Below are 15687 nucleotides of genomic sequence, written 5' to 3'. Positions count from 1 at the left end.
ACAACTAAATTACTCCCACGTGCCGGCGTGAGGACCGTATCCCCGACAGACCATTTCACAACTAAATTACTCCGATGTGTCAGCGTGAGGACCACCCCCAGACAGACCATTTCCCATCTAAATTACTCCCATGTGCCGGCGTGAGAATCATATCCCCGACAGACCATTTCACAACTAAATTACTCCCATGTGCCGGCGTGAGGACCGTATCCCAGACAGACCATTTCCCAACTAAATTACTCCCATGTGCCGGCGTGAGGACCATATCCCCGACAGACCATTTCCAAACTAAATTACTCCCATGTGCCGGCGTGAGGACCCTATCCCAGACAGACCATTTCACAACTAAATTACTCCCATGTGCCGCCGTGAGGGCCATATCCCAGACAGAGCATTTCCCAACTAAATTACTCCCATGTGCCGGCGTGAGGACCATATCCCAGACAGACCATTTCCCAACTAAATTACTCCCATGTGCCGGCGTGAGGAACATATCCCAGACAGACCATTTCCCAACTAAATTACTCCCATGTGCCGGCGTGAGGACCATATCCCAGACAGACAATTTCCCAACTAAATTACTCCCATGTGCCGGCGTGAGGAACATATCCCAGACAGACCATTTCCCAACTAAATTACTCCCATGTGCCGGCGTGAGGACCATATCCCAGACAGACCATTTCCCAACTAAATTACTCCCATGTGCCGGCTTGAGGATCATATCCCAGACAGAGCATTTCCCAACTAAATTACTCCCATGTGCCGGCGTGAGGACCATATCCCAGACAGACCATTTCCCAACTAAATTACTCCCATGTGCCGGCGTGAGGACCGTATCCCAGACAGACCATTTCCCAACTAAATTACTCCCATGTGCCGGCGTGAGGACCGTATCCCAGACAGACCATTTCCCAACTAAATTACTCCCATGTGCCGGCGTGAGGACCGTATCCCAGACAGACCATTTCCCAACTAAATTACTCCCATGTGCCGGCGTGAGGACCGTATCCCAGACAGACCATTTCCCAACTAAATTACTCCCATGTGCCGGCGTGAGGACCATATCCCAGACAGACCATTTCCCAACTAAATTACTCCCATGTGCCGGCGTGAGGACCGTATCCCAGACAGACCATTTCCCAACTAAATTACTCCCATGTGCCGGCGTGAAGACCGTATCCCATACAGACCATTTCCCAACTAAATTACTCCCATGTGCCGGTGTGAGGACCATATCCCAGACAGACCATTTCCCAACTAAATTACTCCCATGTGCCGGCATGAGGACCATATCCCAGACAGACCATTTCCCAACTAAATTACTCCCATGTGCCGGTGTTAGGACCATATCCCAGACAGACCATTTCCCAACTAAATTACTCCCATGTGCCGGCGTGAGGACCATATCCCAGACAGACCATTTCCCAACTAAATTACCCCCATGTGCCGGCATGAGGACCATATCCCAGACAGACCATTTCCCAACTAAATTACTCCCATGTGCCAGCGTGAGGACCACCCCCAGACAGACCATTTCCCATCTAAATTACTCCCATGTGCCGGCGTGAGAACCATATCCCAGACAGACCATTTCCCAACTAAATTACTCCCATGTGCCGGCGTGAGAATCATATCCCAGACAGACCATTTCCCAACTAAATTACTCCCATGTGCCGGCGTGAGGACCGTATCCCAGACAGACCATTTCCCAACTAAATTACTCCCATGTGCCGGCGTGAGGACCATATCCCCGACAGACCATTTCCAAACTAAATTACTCCCATGTGCCGGCGTGAGGACCCTATCCCAGACAGACCATTTCACAACTAAATTACTCCCATGTGCCGCCGTGAGGGCCATATCCCAGACAGAGCATTTCCCAACTAAATTACTCCCATGTGCCGGCGTGAGGACCATATCCCAGACAGACCATTTCCCAACTAAATTACTCCCATGTGCCGGCGTGAGGAACATATCCCAGACAGACCATTTCCCAACTAAATTACTCCCATGTGCCGGCGTGAGGACCATATCCCAGACAGACAATTTCCCAACTAAATTACTCCCATGTGCCGGCGTGAGGAACATATCCCAGACAGACCATTTCCCAACTAAATTACTCCCATGTGCCGGCGTGAGGACCATATCCCAGACAGACCATTTCCCAACTAAATTACTCCCATGTGCCGGCGTGAGGACCATATCCCAGACAGACCATTTCCCAACTAAATTACTCCCATGTGCCGGCGTGAGGACCGTATCCCAGACAGAACATTTCCCAACTAAATTACTCCCATGTGCCGGCGTGAGGACCATATCCCAGACAGACAATTTCCCAACTAAATTACTCCCATGTGCCGGCGTGAGGACCATATCCCAGACAGACCATTTCCCAACTAAATTACTCCCATGTGCCGGCTTGAGGATCATATCCCAGACAGACCATTTCCCAACTAAATTACTCCCATGTGCCGGCGTGAGGATCGTATCCCAGACAGACCATTTCCCAACTAAATTACTCCCATGTGCCGGCGTGAGGACCATATCCCAGACAGACCATTTCCCAACTAAATTACTCCCATGTGCCGGCGTGAGGACCGTATCCCAGACAGACCATTTCCCAACTAAATTACTCCCATGTGCCGGCGTGAGGACCGTATCCCAGACAGACCATTTCCCAACTAAATTACTCCCACGTGCCGGCGTGAGGACCATATCCCAGACAGACCATTTCCCAACTAAATTACTCCCATGTGCCGGCTTGAGGATCATATCCCAGACAGAGCATTTCCCAACTAAATTACTCCCATGTGCCGGCGTGAGGACCATATCCCAGACAGACCATTTCCCAACTAAATTACTCCCATGTGCCGGCGTGAGGACCGTATCCCAGACAGACCATTTCCCAACTAAATTACTCCCATGTGCCGGCGTGAGGACCGTATCCCAGACAGACCATTTCCCAACTAAATTACTCCCATGTGCCGGCGTGAGGACCATATCCCAGACAGACCATTTCCCAACTAAATTACCCCCATGTGCCGGCATGAGGACCATATCCCAGACAGACCATTTCCCAACTAAATTACTCCCATGTGCCAGCGTGAGGACCACCCCCAGACAGACCATTTCCCATCTAAATTACTCCCATGTGCCGGCGTGAGAACCATATCCCAGACAGACCATTTCCCAACTAAATTACTCCCATGTGCCGGCGTGAGAATCATATCCCAGACAGACCATTTCCCAACTAAATTACTCCCATGTGCCGGCGTGAGGACCGTATCCCAGACAGACCATTTCCCAACTAAATTACTCCCATGTGCCGGCGTGAGGACCATATCCCCGACAGACCATTTCCAAACTAAATTACTCCCATGTGCCGGCGTGAGGACCCTATCCCAGACAGACCATTTCACAACTAAATTACTCCCATGTGCCGCCGTGAGGGCCATATCCCAGACAGAGCATTTCCCAACTAAATTACTCCCATGTGCCGGCGTGAGGACCATATCCCAGACAGACCATTTCCCAACTAAATTACTCCCATGTGCCGGCGTGAGGAACATATCCCAGACAGACCATTTCCCAACTAAATTACTCCCATGTGCCGGCGTGAGGACCATATCCCAGACAGACAATTTCCCAACTAAATTACTCCCATGTGCCGGCGTGAGGAACATATCCCAGACAGACCATTTCCCAACTAAATTACTCCCATGTGCCGGCGTGAGGACCATATCCCAGACAGACCATTTCCCAACTAAATTACTCCCATGTGCCGGCGTGAGGACCATATCCCAGACAGACCATTTCCCAACTAAATTACTCCCATGTGCCGGCGTGAGGACCGTATCCCAGACAGAACATTTCCCAACTAAATTACTCCCATGTGCCGGCGTGAGGACCATATCCCAGACAGACAATTTCCCAACTAAATTACTCCCATGTGCCGGCGTGAGGACCATATCCCAGACAGACCATTTCCCAACTAAATTACTCCCATGTGCCGGCTTGAGGATCATATCCCAGACAGACCATTTCCCAACTAAATTACTCCCATGTGCCGGCGTGAGGATCGTATCCCAGACAGACCATTTCCCAACTAAATTACTCCCATGTGCCGGCGTGAGGACCATATCCCAGACAGACCATTTCCCAACTAAATTACTCCCATGTGCCGGCGTGAGGACCGTATCCCAGACAGACCATTTCCCAACTAAATTACTCCCATGTGCCGGCGTGAGGACCGTATCCCAGACAGACCATTTCCCAACTAAATTACTCCCACGTGCCGGCGTGAGGACCATATCCCAGACAGACCATTTCCCAACTAAATTACTCCCATGTGCCGGCTTGAGGATCATATCCCAGACAGAGCATTTCCCAACTAAATTACTCCCATGTGCCGGCGTGAGGACCATATCCCAGACAGACCATTTCCCAACTAAATTACTCCCATGTGCCGGCGTGAGGACCGTATCCCAGACAGACCATTTCCCAACTAAATTACTCCCATGTGCCGGCGTGAGGACCGTATCCCAGACAGACCATTTCCCAACTAAATTACTCCCATGTGCCGGCGTGAGGACCCTATCCCAGACAGACCATTTCCCAACTAAATTACTCCCATGTGCCGGCGTGAGGACCGTATCCCAGACAGACCATTTCCCAACTAAATTACTCCCATGTGCCGGCGTGAAGACCGTATCCCATACAGACCATTTCCCAACTAAATTACTCCCATGTGCCGGTGTGAGGACCATATCCCAGACAGACCATTTCCCAACTAAATTACTCCCATGTGCCGGCATGAGGACCATATCCCAGACAGACCATTTCCCAACTAAATTACTCCCATGTGCCGGTGTTAGGACCATATCCCAGACAGACCATTTCCCAACTAAATTACTCCCATGTGCCGGCGTGAGGACCATATCCCAGACAGACCATTTCCCAACTAAATTACTCCCATGTGCCGGTGTTAGGACCATATCCCAGACAGACCATTTCCCAACTAAATTACCCCCATGTGCCAGCGTGAGGACCATATCCCAGACAGACCATTTCCCAACTAAATTACTCCCATGTGCCGGCGTGAGGACCGTATCCCAGACAGACCATTTCCCAACTAAATTACTCCCATGTGCCGGCGTGAGGACCGTATCCCCGACAGACCATTTCACAACTAAATTACTCCCACGTGCCGGCGTGAGGACCGTATCCCAGACAGACCATTTCCCAACTAAATTACTCCCATGTGCCGGCGTGAGGCCCATATCCCAGACAGACCATTTCCCAACTAAATTACTCCCATGTGCCGGCGTGAGGACCATATCACAGACAGTCCATTTCCCAACTAAATTACTCCCATGTGCCGGCGTGAGGACCGTATCCCAGACAGACCATTTCCCAACTAAATTACTCCCATGTGCCGGCGTGAGGACCGTATCCCAGACAGACCATTTCCCAACTAAATTACTCCCATGTGCCGGCGTGAGGACCGTATCCCCGACAGACCATTTCACAACTAAATTACTCCCACGTGCCGGCGTGAGGACCGTATCCCAGACAGACCATTTCCCAACTAAATTACTCCCATGTGCCGGCGTGAGGCCCATATCCCAGACAGACCATTTCCCAACTAAATTACTCCCATGTGCCGGCGTGAGGACCATATCACAGACAGTCCATTTCCCAACTAAATTACTCCCATGTGCCGGCGTGAGGACCGTATCCCCGACAGACCATTTCACAACTAAATTACTCCCACGTGCCGGCGTGAGGCCCATATCCCAGACAGACCATTTCCCAACTAAATTACTCCCATGTGCCGGCGTGAGGACCATATCCCAGACAGACCATTTCCCATCTAAATTACTCCCATGTGCCGGCGTGAGGACCGTATCCCAGACAGACCATTTCCCAACTAAATTACCCCCATGTGCCGGCGTGAGGACCATATCCCAGACAGACCATTTCCCAACTAAATTACTCCCATGTGCCGGCGTGAGGACCATATCCCAGACAGACCATTTCCCAACTAAATTACTCCCATGTGCCGGCGTGAGGCCCATATCCCAGACAGACCATTTCCCAACTAAATTACCCCCATGTGCCAGCGTGAGGACCATATCCCAGACAGACCATTTCCCAACTAAATTACTCCCATGTGCCGGCGTGAGGACCATATCCCAGACAGACCATTTCCCAACTAAATTACTCCCATGTGCCGGCGTGAGAATCATATCCCAGACAGACCATTTCCCAACTAAATTACTCCCATGTGTCAGCGTGAGGACCATATCCCAGACAGTCCATTTCCCAACTAAATTACTCCCATGTGCCGGTGTGAGGACCATATCCCAGACAGACCATTTCCCATCTAAATTACTCCCATGTGCCGGCGTGAGGACCGTATCCCAGACAGACCATTTCCCATCTAAATTACTCCCATGTGCCGGCGTGAGGACCGTATCCCAGACAGACCATTTCCCAACTAAATTACTCCCATGTGCCGGTGTGAGGACCGTATCCCAGACAGACCATTTCCCAACTAAATTACTCCCATGTGCCGGCGTGAGGACCATATCCCAGACAGACAATTTCCCAACTAAATTACTCCCATGTGCCGGCGTGAGGACCATATCCCAGACAGACCATTTCCCAACTAAATTACTCCCATGTGCCGGCGTGAGAATCATATCCCAGACAGACCATTTCCCAACTAAATTACTCCCATGTGCCGGCGTGAGGACCGTATCCCAGACAGACCATTTCCCAACTAAATTACTCCCATGTGCCGGCGTGAGGACCATATCCCAGACAGACCATTTCCCAACTAAATTACTCCCATGTGCCGGCGTGAGGACCATATCCCAGACAGACCATTTCCCAACTAAATTACTCCCATGTGCCGGCGTGAGGATCATATCCCAGACAGACCATTTCCCAACTAAATTACTCCCATGTGCCGGCGTGAGGACCGTATCCCAGACAGAACATTTCCCAACTAAATTACTCCCATGTGCCGGCGTGAGGACCATATCCCAGACAGACCATTTCCCAACTAAATTACTCCCATGTGCCGGCTTGAGTATCATATCCCAGACAGACCATTTCCCAACTAAATTACTCCCATGTGCCGGCGTGAGGATCGTATCCCAGACAGACCATTTCCCAACTAAATTACTCCCATGTGCCGGCGTGAGGACCATATCCCAGACAGACCATTTCCCAACTAAATTACTCCCATGTGCCGGCGTGAGGACCGTATCCCAGACAGACCATTTCCCAACTAGATTACTCCCATGTGCCGGCGTGAGGGCCATATCCCAGACAGACCATTTCCCAACTAAATTACTCCCATGTGCCGGCGTGAGGACCGTATCCCAGACAGACCATTTCCCAACTAAATTACTCCCATGTGCCGGCGTGAGGACCATATCCCAGACAGACCATTTCCCAACTAAATTACTCCCATGTGCCGGCGTGAGGACCATATCCCAGACAGACCATTTCCCAACTAAATTACTCCCATGTGCCGGCGTGAGGACCGTATCCTAGACAGACCATTTCCCAACTAAATTACTCCCATGTGCCGGCGTGAGGACCATATCCCAGACAGACCATTTCCCAACTAAATTACTCCCATGTGCCGGCGTGAGGACCATATCCCAGACAGACCATTTCCCAACTAAATTACTCCCATGCGCCGGCGTGAGGACCATATCCCAGACAGACCATTTCCCAACTAAATTACTCCCACCTGCCGGAGTGAGGACCATATCCCAGACAGACCATTTCCCAACTAAATTACTCCCACGTGCCGGCGTGAGGACCGTATCCCAGACAGACCATTTCCCAACTAAATTACTCCCATGTGCCGGCGTGAGGACCGTATCCCAGACAGAACATTTCCCAACTAAATTACTCCCATGTGCCGGCGTGTGGACCGTATCCCAGACAGACCATTTCCCAACTAAATTACTCCCATGTGTCAGCGTGAGGACCGTATCCCAGACAGACCATTTCCCAACTAAATTACTCCCATGTGCCGGCGTGAGGACCGTATCCCAGACAGACCATTTCCCAACTAAATTACTCCCATGTGCCAGCGTGAGGACCGTATCCCAGACAGACCATTTCCCAACTAAATTACTCCCATGTGCCGGCGTGAGGACCATATCCCAGACAGACCATTTCCCAACTAAATTACTCCCATGTGCCGGCGTGAGGACCGTATCCCAGACAGACCATTTCCCAACTAAATTACTCCCATGTGCCGGCGTGAGGACCATATCCCAGACAGACCATTTCCCAACTAAATTACTCCCATGTGCCGGCGTGAGGACCGTATCCCAGACAGACCATTTCCCAACTAAATTACTCCCATGTGCCGGCGTGAGGACCATATCCCAGACAGACCATTTCCCAACTAAATTACTCCCATGTGTCAGCGTGAGGACCGTATCCCAGACAGACCATTTCCCAAATAAATTACTCCCATGTGCCGGAGTGAGGACCATATCCCAGACAGACCATTTCCCAACTAAATTACTCCCATGTGCCGGCGTGAGGATCATATCCCAGACAGACCATTTCCCAACTAAATTACTCCCATGTGTCAGCGTGAGGACCGTATCCCAGACAGACCATTTCCCAACTAAATTACTCCCATGTGCCGGCGTGAGGACCATATCCCAGACAGACCATTTCCCAACTAAATTACTGCCATGTGCCGGCGTGAGGACCATATCCCAGACAGACCATTTCCCAACTAAATTACTCCCATGAGCCGGCGTGAGGACCATATCCCAGACAGACCATTTCCCAACTAAATTACTCCCACGTGCCGGAGTGAGGACCATATCCCAGACAGACCATTTCCCAACTAAATTACTCCCATGTGTCAGCGTGAGGACCATATCCCAGACAGACCATTTCCCAACTAAATTACTCCCACGTGCCGGCGTGAGGACCGTATCCCAGACAGACCATTTCCCAACTAAATTACTCCCATGTGCCGGCGTGAGGACCGTATCCCAGACAGACCATTTCCCAACTAAATTACTCCCATGTGCCGGCGTGAGGACAATATCCCAGACAGACCATTTCCCAACTAAATTACTCCCATGTGCCGGCGTGAGGACCGTATCCCAGACAGACCATTTCCCAACTAAATTACTCCCATGTGCCGGCGTGAGGACCGTATCCTAGACAGACCATTTCCCAACTAAATTACTCCCATGTGCCGGCGTGAGGACCATATCCCAGACAGACCATTTCCCAACTAAATTACTCCCATGTGCCGGCGTGAGGACCGTATCCCAGACAGACCATTTCCCAACTAAATTACTCCCATGTGCCGGCGTGAGGACAATATCCCAGACAAACCATTTCCCAACTAAATTACTCCCATGTGCCGGCGTGAGGACAATATCCCAGACAGACCATTTCCCAACTAAATTACTCCCATGTGCCGGCGTGAGGACAATATCCCAGACAAACCATTTCCCAACTAAATTACTCCCATGTGCCGGCGTGAGGACAATATCCCAGACAGACCATTTCCCAACTAAATTACTCCCATGTGCCGGCGTGAGGACCGTATCCCAGACAGACCATTTCCCAACTAAATTACTCCCATGTGCCGGCGTGAGGACAATATCCCAGACAGACCATTTCCCAACTAAATTACTCCCATGTGCCGGCGTGAGGACCATATCCCAGACAGACCATTTCCCAACTAAATTACTCCCATGTGCCGGCGTGAGGACAATATCCCAGACAGACCATTTCCCAACTAAATTACTCCCATGTGCCGGCGTGAGGAACATATCCCAGACAGACCATTTCCCAACTAAATTCCTCCCATGTGCCGGAGTGAGGACCGTGTACCAGACAGACCATTTCCCAACTAAATTACTCCCATGTGCCGGCGTGAGGACCGTATCCCAGACAGACCATTTCCCAACTAAATTACTCCCATGTGCCGGCGTGAGGACCATATCCCAGACAGACCATTTCCCAACTAAATTACTCCCATGTGCCGGCGTGAGGACCGTATCCCAGACAGACCATTTCCCAACTAAATTACTCCCATGTGCCGGCGTGAGGACCATATCCCAGACAGACCATTTCCCAACTAAATTACTCCCATGTGCCGGCGTGAGGACCGTATCCCAGACAGACCATTTCCCAACTAAATTACTCCCACGTGCCGGCGTGAGGACAATATCCCAGACAGACCATTTCCCAACTAAATTACTCCCACGTGCCGGCGTGAGGACCATATCCCAGACAGACCATTTCCCAACTAAATTACTCCCGTGTGCCGGCGTGAGGACAATATCCCAGACAGACCATTTCCCAACTAAATTACTCCCACGTGCCGGCGTGAGGACAATATCCCAGACAGACCATTTCCCAACTAAATTACTCCCATGTGCCGGCGTGAGGACAATATCCCAGTCAGACCATTTCCCAACTAAATTACTCCCACGTGCCGGCGTGAGGACAATATCCCAGACAGACCATTTCCCAACTAAATTACTCCCACGTGCCGGCGTGAGGACAATATCCCAGACAGACCATTTCCCAACTAAATTACTCCCATGTGCCGGCGTGAGGACCATATCCCAGACAGACCATTTCCCAACTAAATTACTCCCACGTGCCGGCGTGAGGACAATATCCCAGACAGACCATTTCCCAACTAAATTACTCCCATGTGCCGGCGTGAGGACCGTATCCCAGACAGACCATTTCCCAACTAAATTACTCCCATGTGCCGGCGTGAGGACCATATCCCAGACAGACCATTTCCCAACTAAATTACTCCCATGTGCCGGCGTGAGGACAATATCCCAGACAGACCATTTCCCAGCTATATTACTCCCATGTGCCGGCGTGAGGACCATATCCCAGACAGACCATTTCCCAACTAAATTACTCCCATGTGCCGGCGTGAGGACCATATCCCAGACAGACCATTTCCCAACTAAATTACTCCCATGTGCCGGCGTGAGGACCATATCCCAGACAGACCATTTCCCAACTAAATTACTCCCATGTGCCGGAGTGAGGACCATATCCCAGACAGACCATTTCCCAACTAAATTACTCCCATGTGCCGGCGTGAGGACCATATCCCAGACAGACCATTTCCCAACTAAATTACTCCCATGTGCCGGCGTGAGGACCGTATCCCAGACAGACCATTTCCCAACTAAATTACTCCCATGTGACGGAGTGAGGACCGTATCCCAGACAGATCATTTCCCAACTAAATTACTCCCATGTGCCGGCGTGAGGATCGTATCCCAGACAGACCATTTCCCAACTAAATTACTCCCATGTGCCGGCGTGAGGACCATATCACAGACAGACCATTTCCCAACTAAATTACTCCCATGTGACGGAGTGAGGACCGTATCCCAGACAGATCATTTCCCAACTAAATTACTCCCATGTGCCGGCGTGAGGATCGTATCCCAGACAGACCATTTCCCAACTAAATTACTCCCATGTGCCGGCGTGAGGACCGTATCCCAGACAGACCATTTCCCAACTAAATTACTCCCATGTGCCGGCGTGAGGGCCATATCCCCGACAGACCATTTCCCAACTAAATTACTCCCATGTGCCGGCGTGAGGACCATATCCCAGACAGACCATTTCCCAACTAAATTACTCCCAAGTGCCGGCGTGAGGACCATATCCCAGACAGACCATTTCCCAACTAAATTACTCCCATGTGCCGGCGTGAGGACCATATCCCAGACAGACCATTTCCCAACTAAATTACTCCCAAGTGCCGGCGTGAGGACCATATCCCAGACAGACCATTTCCCAACTAAATTACTCCCATGTGCCGGCGTGAGGACCATATCCCAGACAGACCATTTCCCAACTAAATTACTCCCATGTGCCGGAGTGAGGACCGTATCCCAGACAGACCATTTCCCAACTAAATTACTCCCATGTGCCGGAGTGAGGACCGTATCCCAGACAGACCTTTTCCCAACTAAATTACTCCCATGTGCTGGCCTGAGGACCATATCCCAGACAGACCATTTCCCAACTAAATTACTCCCATGTGCCGGCGTGAGGACCATATCCCAGACGGACCATTTCCCAACTAAATTACTCCCATGTGCCGGAGTGAGGACCATATCCCAGACAGACTATTTCCCAACTAAATTACTCCCATGTGCCGGCGTGAGGACCATATCCCAGACAAGATGACACCGAGCTGTGGTCTCTATCGACATTGACGGTGACAGGTGCGTAGAAAGTGAAGGATCATTAGGGACCCGAGTCACTCCAACCACAAACTGTTCCAGCTGCTACCATCCGGGAAACGGTACCACAGCATAAAAGCCAGGACCAACAGGCTCCGGGACGGCTTCTTCCACCAGGCCATCAGACTGATGAGCTCACGCTTATACAACTGTGTTTCTATGTTATATTGACTGTCCTGGTGTACATTATTATTTATTAGAAATTACTATACATTGCACATTGTTCCTTCAGAGACATAACATAAAGATTTTTACTCATGTATGTGAAGGATGTAAGAAATAAACTCAGTTCAATTCTCCGTCTCCCTCCCTCCACAGTCTCTCTCTACCTCCATCTCCCCTCTGACTTTCACAACCTCCCTTTCCCCTCAGTCTCTCGCTACCTGCTCCTCCCCTCAGACTTTCCCAACCTCCCCATCCCCTTAGTCTCTGCGTACATCCCTCTTCTTGTCCTCACCCCTCGGTTTCTCACTACCCCTCTCTCTCCTTGGTGTCTCCTTAACTCCGTCTACCCTAGATCACTCTCTGCCTCCTTCCCCTCTTGGTCTCCCTGTCTATTTTCACGTGCCCTCGGACTCAACAACGTCACCCTCGCCTCAATCTCTCCCTTACTTCTTCACCCTTCGGTGTCTTCCAATCTTCCCCTCCCTTCAGTCTCTCCCTCCCTGCTTCTCCCCTCAGACTTTCCCAACCTCCCCATCCCCTTAGTCTCTGCGTACATCCCTCTTCCCTCGGTTTCTCAATAACCACACCTCCTTCCCTACCTCCCTCTCCCCTTGGTGACCCCCTCCCTCTACCCTCGGTTTCACCCCAATACCCCTTACCCTTGGTCTCTCATGTTTCCCCTCAGTCTCTCCCTACCTTATTCATGCCTCAGCCTCTTCCTACCTCCCTCTCCCCTCTGACTCTCCGTAGCTCCCTCTCTCCTCGGACTCTCCCCACCTCACTACATCCTCACTCTGCCTCCCTTCGATATCTCCCTACCACCATCCCCCCTGCTCTGTCCCTACCTTCCTCTCCCCTTGTTTCTCACAATCACTCTCCTTCTTGGTCTTCCCCTCCCTACCTCCCTTTCCACTCGCATTCACTCCTACCCTCCACCCTCACTCTCCCCCAATTCCCTCTCTCCTCGGTGTCTCCCTACCATAATCATCTCTCGGTCACACCACAACTCACTTCTGCCTCGGTGTCTCTCTACTCTCGCTGCCTCGCCCTCTCCCGTTGGACCATCTCCGCCTCGCCCTCTCCCCTCGGACTCTCGTCACCTTGCACTTTCCCCTCAGACCCATGAAGTCTCGCCCTCTCCCCTCGGACTCTCCCTGTCTCCCTCACCTCTCAGGTTCTATCTGTCACCCACTCCCCTCGGTCTCTCCCTTGACCTCCATTTTCTCGGCCTCTCACTGTCTACCCATTCCCTCGGCCTCCGCCACCTCTCCCTTTACTTGGCCCTCCATTCCCTTGGCCTCTCCCCTATCTGCCCCTCCACTTGGCAACTAACTCCCCCACCCATCAGCCTCTCCCTGTCTCTCGCTCACCTCGACCTCTCCCTCTTCCCCCTTCCCTCAGGCTCTCCCCTACCTCCCATTCCCTCGGCCTCTCCCTCTCTCCGCATCCTCTCCTTGTCTCCCTCACCCACCTCCCATTCCCTCGACCTCTCCCTCTCTCCGCATCCTCTCCCTGTCTCCCCCTCCCCTCGGGCTCTCACCCTTCCCCTCCCCTCAGACTCTCGCTGTCTCCCCTTTCCCTAAATACCTTGGTGTCTTTCTCTCCCCTGGGCCTCCTCTCCCTTACCCCTTCTCTTGTCCTCTCCCTTTCAGCGTCTCCATCTCCCACTGCCCTCAGACTCTCCCCGTCTCCTCCTCCCCGCAGTCTATCACTGCCTGCCCTCCCATCGGCCTAACACTGTCTCCCCTCCACTGTCATAGCCTCTCCCTGTCAGCCTTTCTGTCTCCCTCACCCCTTGGCTTCTCCCTGTTTCCCCTCTCTCGGCATCTCACTCTCCCCCTCCCATTCAACTCTCGATGTCTCCTAATTTCCTCAGCCTCTCGGTGCCTTTCTCTCCCCTCACCGTTGCTGTGTCTCCTCCTCCCCTTGGCCTCCTCCTCTCTCCCTTCCCCTTGTCCCCTCCCTTTCAGTATCTCAGTCTCCCCCTGCTATCAGCCAATCACCATCTCCTCCCCATTCCCTTGGCCTCTCCCCTACCTACCCCTCCACTCGGCCACTAAGTCACCCACCCATTGGCTTCTTCCTGTCTCACCTTCCACTTGGCCTCTCCCAACTTGGGCATCTGTCTCCCACTCTCCTCGGCTGCTCCCTGTCAGAATCTCCCTGTCTCCCCCTCCCCTTGGCCTCTCACTGAATTTTCTCCCCTCGGCGACTCCCCTCGATCTCCCTTCCCGCTTGGTACGTCACTCCCCCCTCCCCTCACTCTCACCACTGTTACCTCAATTTCCTGTCAGTCTCACCCTCCCTCACTCCAGGGGATGGGTAGACTCTCTCCCGGCAGCTGACACAGCATTGTGTGCCGAAGGGCCTGTGCTGTGCTGTACTGTTCTGTGTTCTATGATCTCTGTCACAGGTCAGACTGGGCAGTTTCATTCTGACCCCGGTGTGAAGGGGGATACGAGAAAGGTGATCACAGACCACGGGCAGGGCAGCCGACTGGAAAACTCAGTCCATGGTGTGTGTTGGTGACTCAGGACGTCCCAGAATTTCCCCACAATTACCACACTGCTGTGTCTCTGGGGAATGGTGACCTACTTGTACAGTAAACAGCATGTTGCCCTGGTGTCGGATTCAGCCAATACACAAAGTAACTGGAGCAGTTCTTCACGTTGATCTGCAGGCTATAGTAACAGGTGGTTTCACCCTTGGTGAAGCAGACGGTCCTGGTCATCTCCCCCTCTCCCACGTTGGGATGGTGACCTGGAATGAGATTTATAAACACTGTAAAATGTACCCGGTCTCACAGTACAGCGGGGAATGTGAATCAGGACCCACTGTAAATCAGTGGTTCACAACCCACGGTCCAGTCCGGCCTCAGTCAGCACTGAGCTGCTGCCCTCTCCCTCTCCACCCCACCCTCCCCACAGCAGCACCTTCATCTTCTGAATGAGCCTCCCATGAGGGACCTTGTCAAACGTCAGGGGGATCTCACTGAAACCTATCGAATATTGAAAGGCCTGGATGGAGGGGACATGGAGAGGATGTTTCCTATTGTGGGGGAGTCTGGGACCAGAGGACACAGCCTCAGAACACAAGAACCTGCCTCTAGATCAGAGATGAGGGAAAATTTCTTTAGCCAGAAGGTGGTGAATCTGAGGAATTCATTGCCACAAACGGCTGTGGAGGTCACGTCATTTATAAATGTAAAGTGGAGGTT

General features: G+C 51.8%; 1 protein-coding gene across 1 annotated transcript in view; it reads right to left on the bottom strand.

Annotated features, from left to right (window-relative positions):
• The window catches only part of LOC140722767 (uncharacterized), an 89879-nt gene extending 74678 nt beyond the window's left edge, over window positions 1-15201 (bottom strand). The window contains exon 1 of the mRNA XM_073037447.1: window positions 15066-15201. Within this exon, the coding sequence (XP_072893548.1) occupies window positions 15066-15201 (136 nt within the window). The remainder of the gene's footprint in view (window positions 1-15065) is intronic.
• Between the last annotated feature and the right edge of the window lie 486 nt (window positions 15202-15687).

The sequence above is a fragment of the Hemitrygon akajei genome, unplaced genomic scaffold (genome assembly GCF_048418815.1).
Source record: "Hemitrygon akajei unplaced genomic scaffold, sHemAka1.3 Scf000088, whole genome shotgun sequence".
NCBI lineage: Eukaryota > Metazoa > Chordata > Chondrichthyes > Myliobatiformes > Dasyatidae > Hemitrygon > Hemitrygon akajei.
Note: the sequence above shows the minus strand (reverse complement) of the source record. Positions and strands in the feature narration are given on the sequence as shown.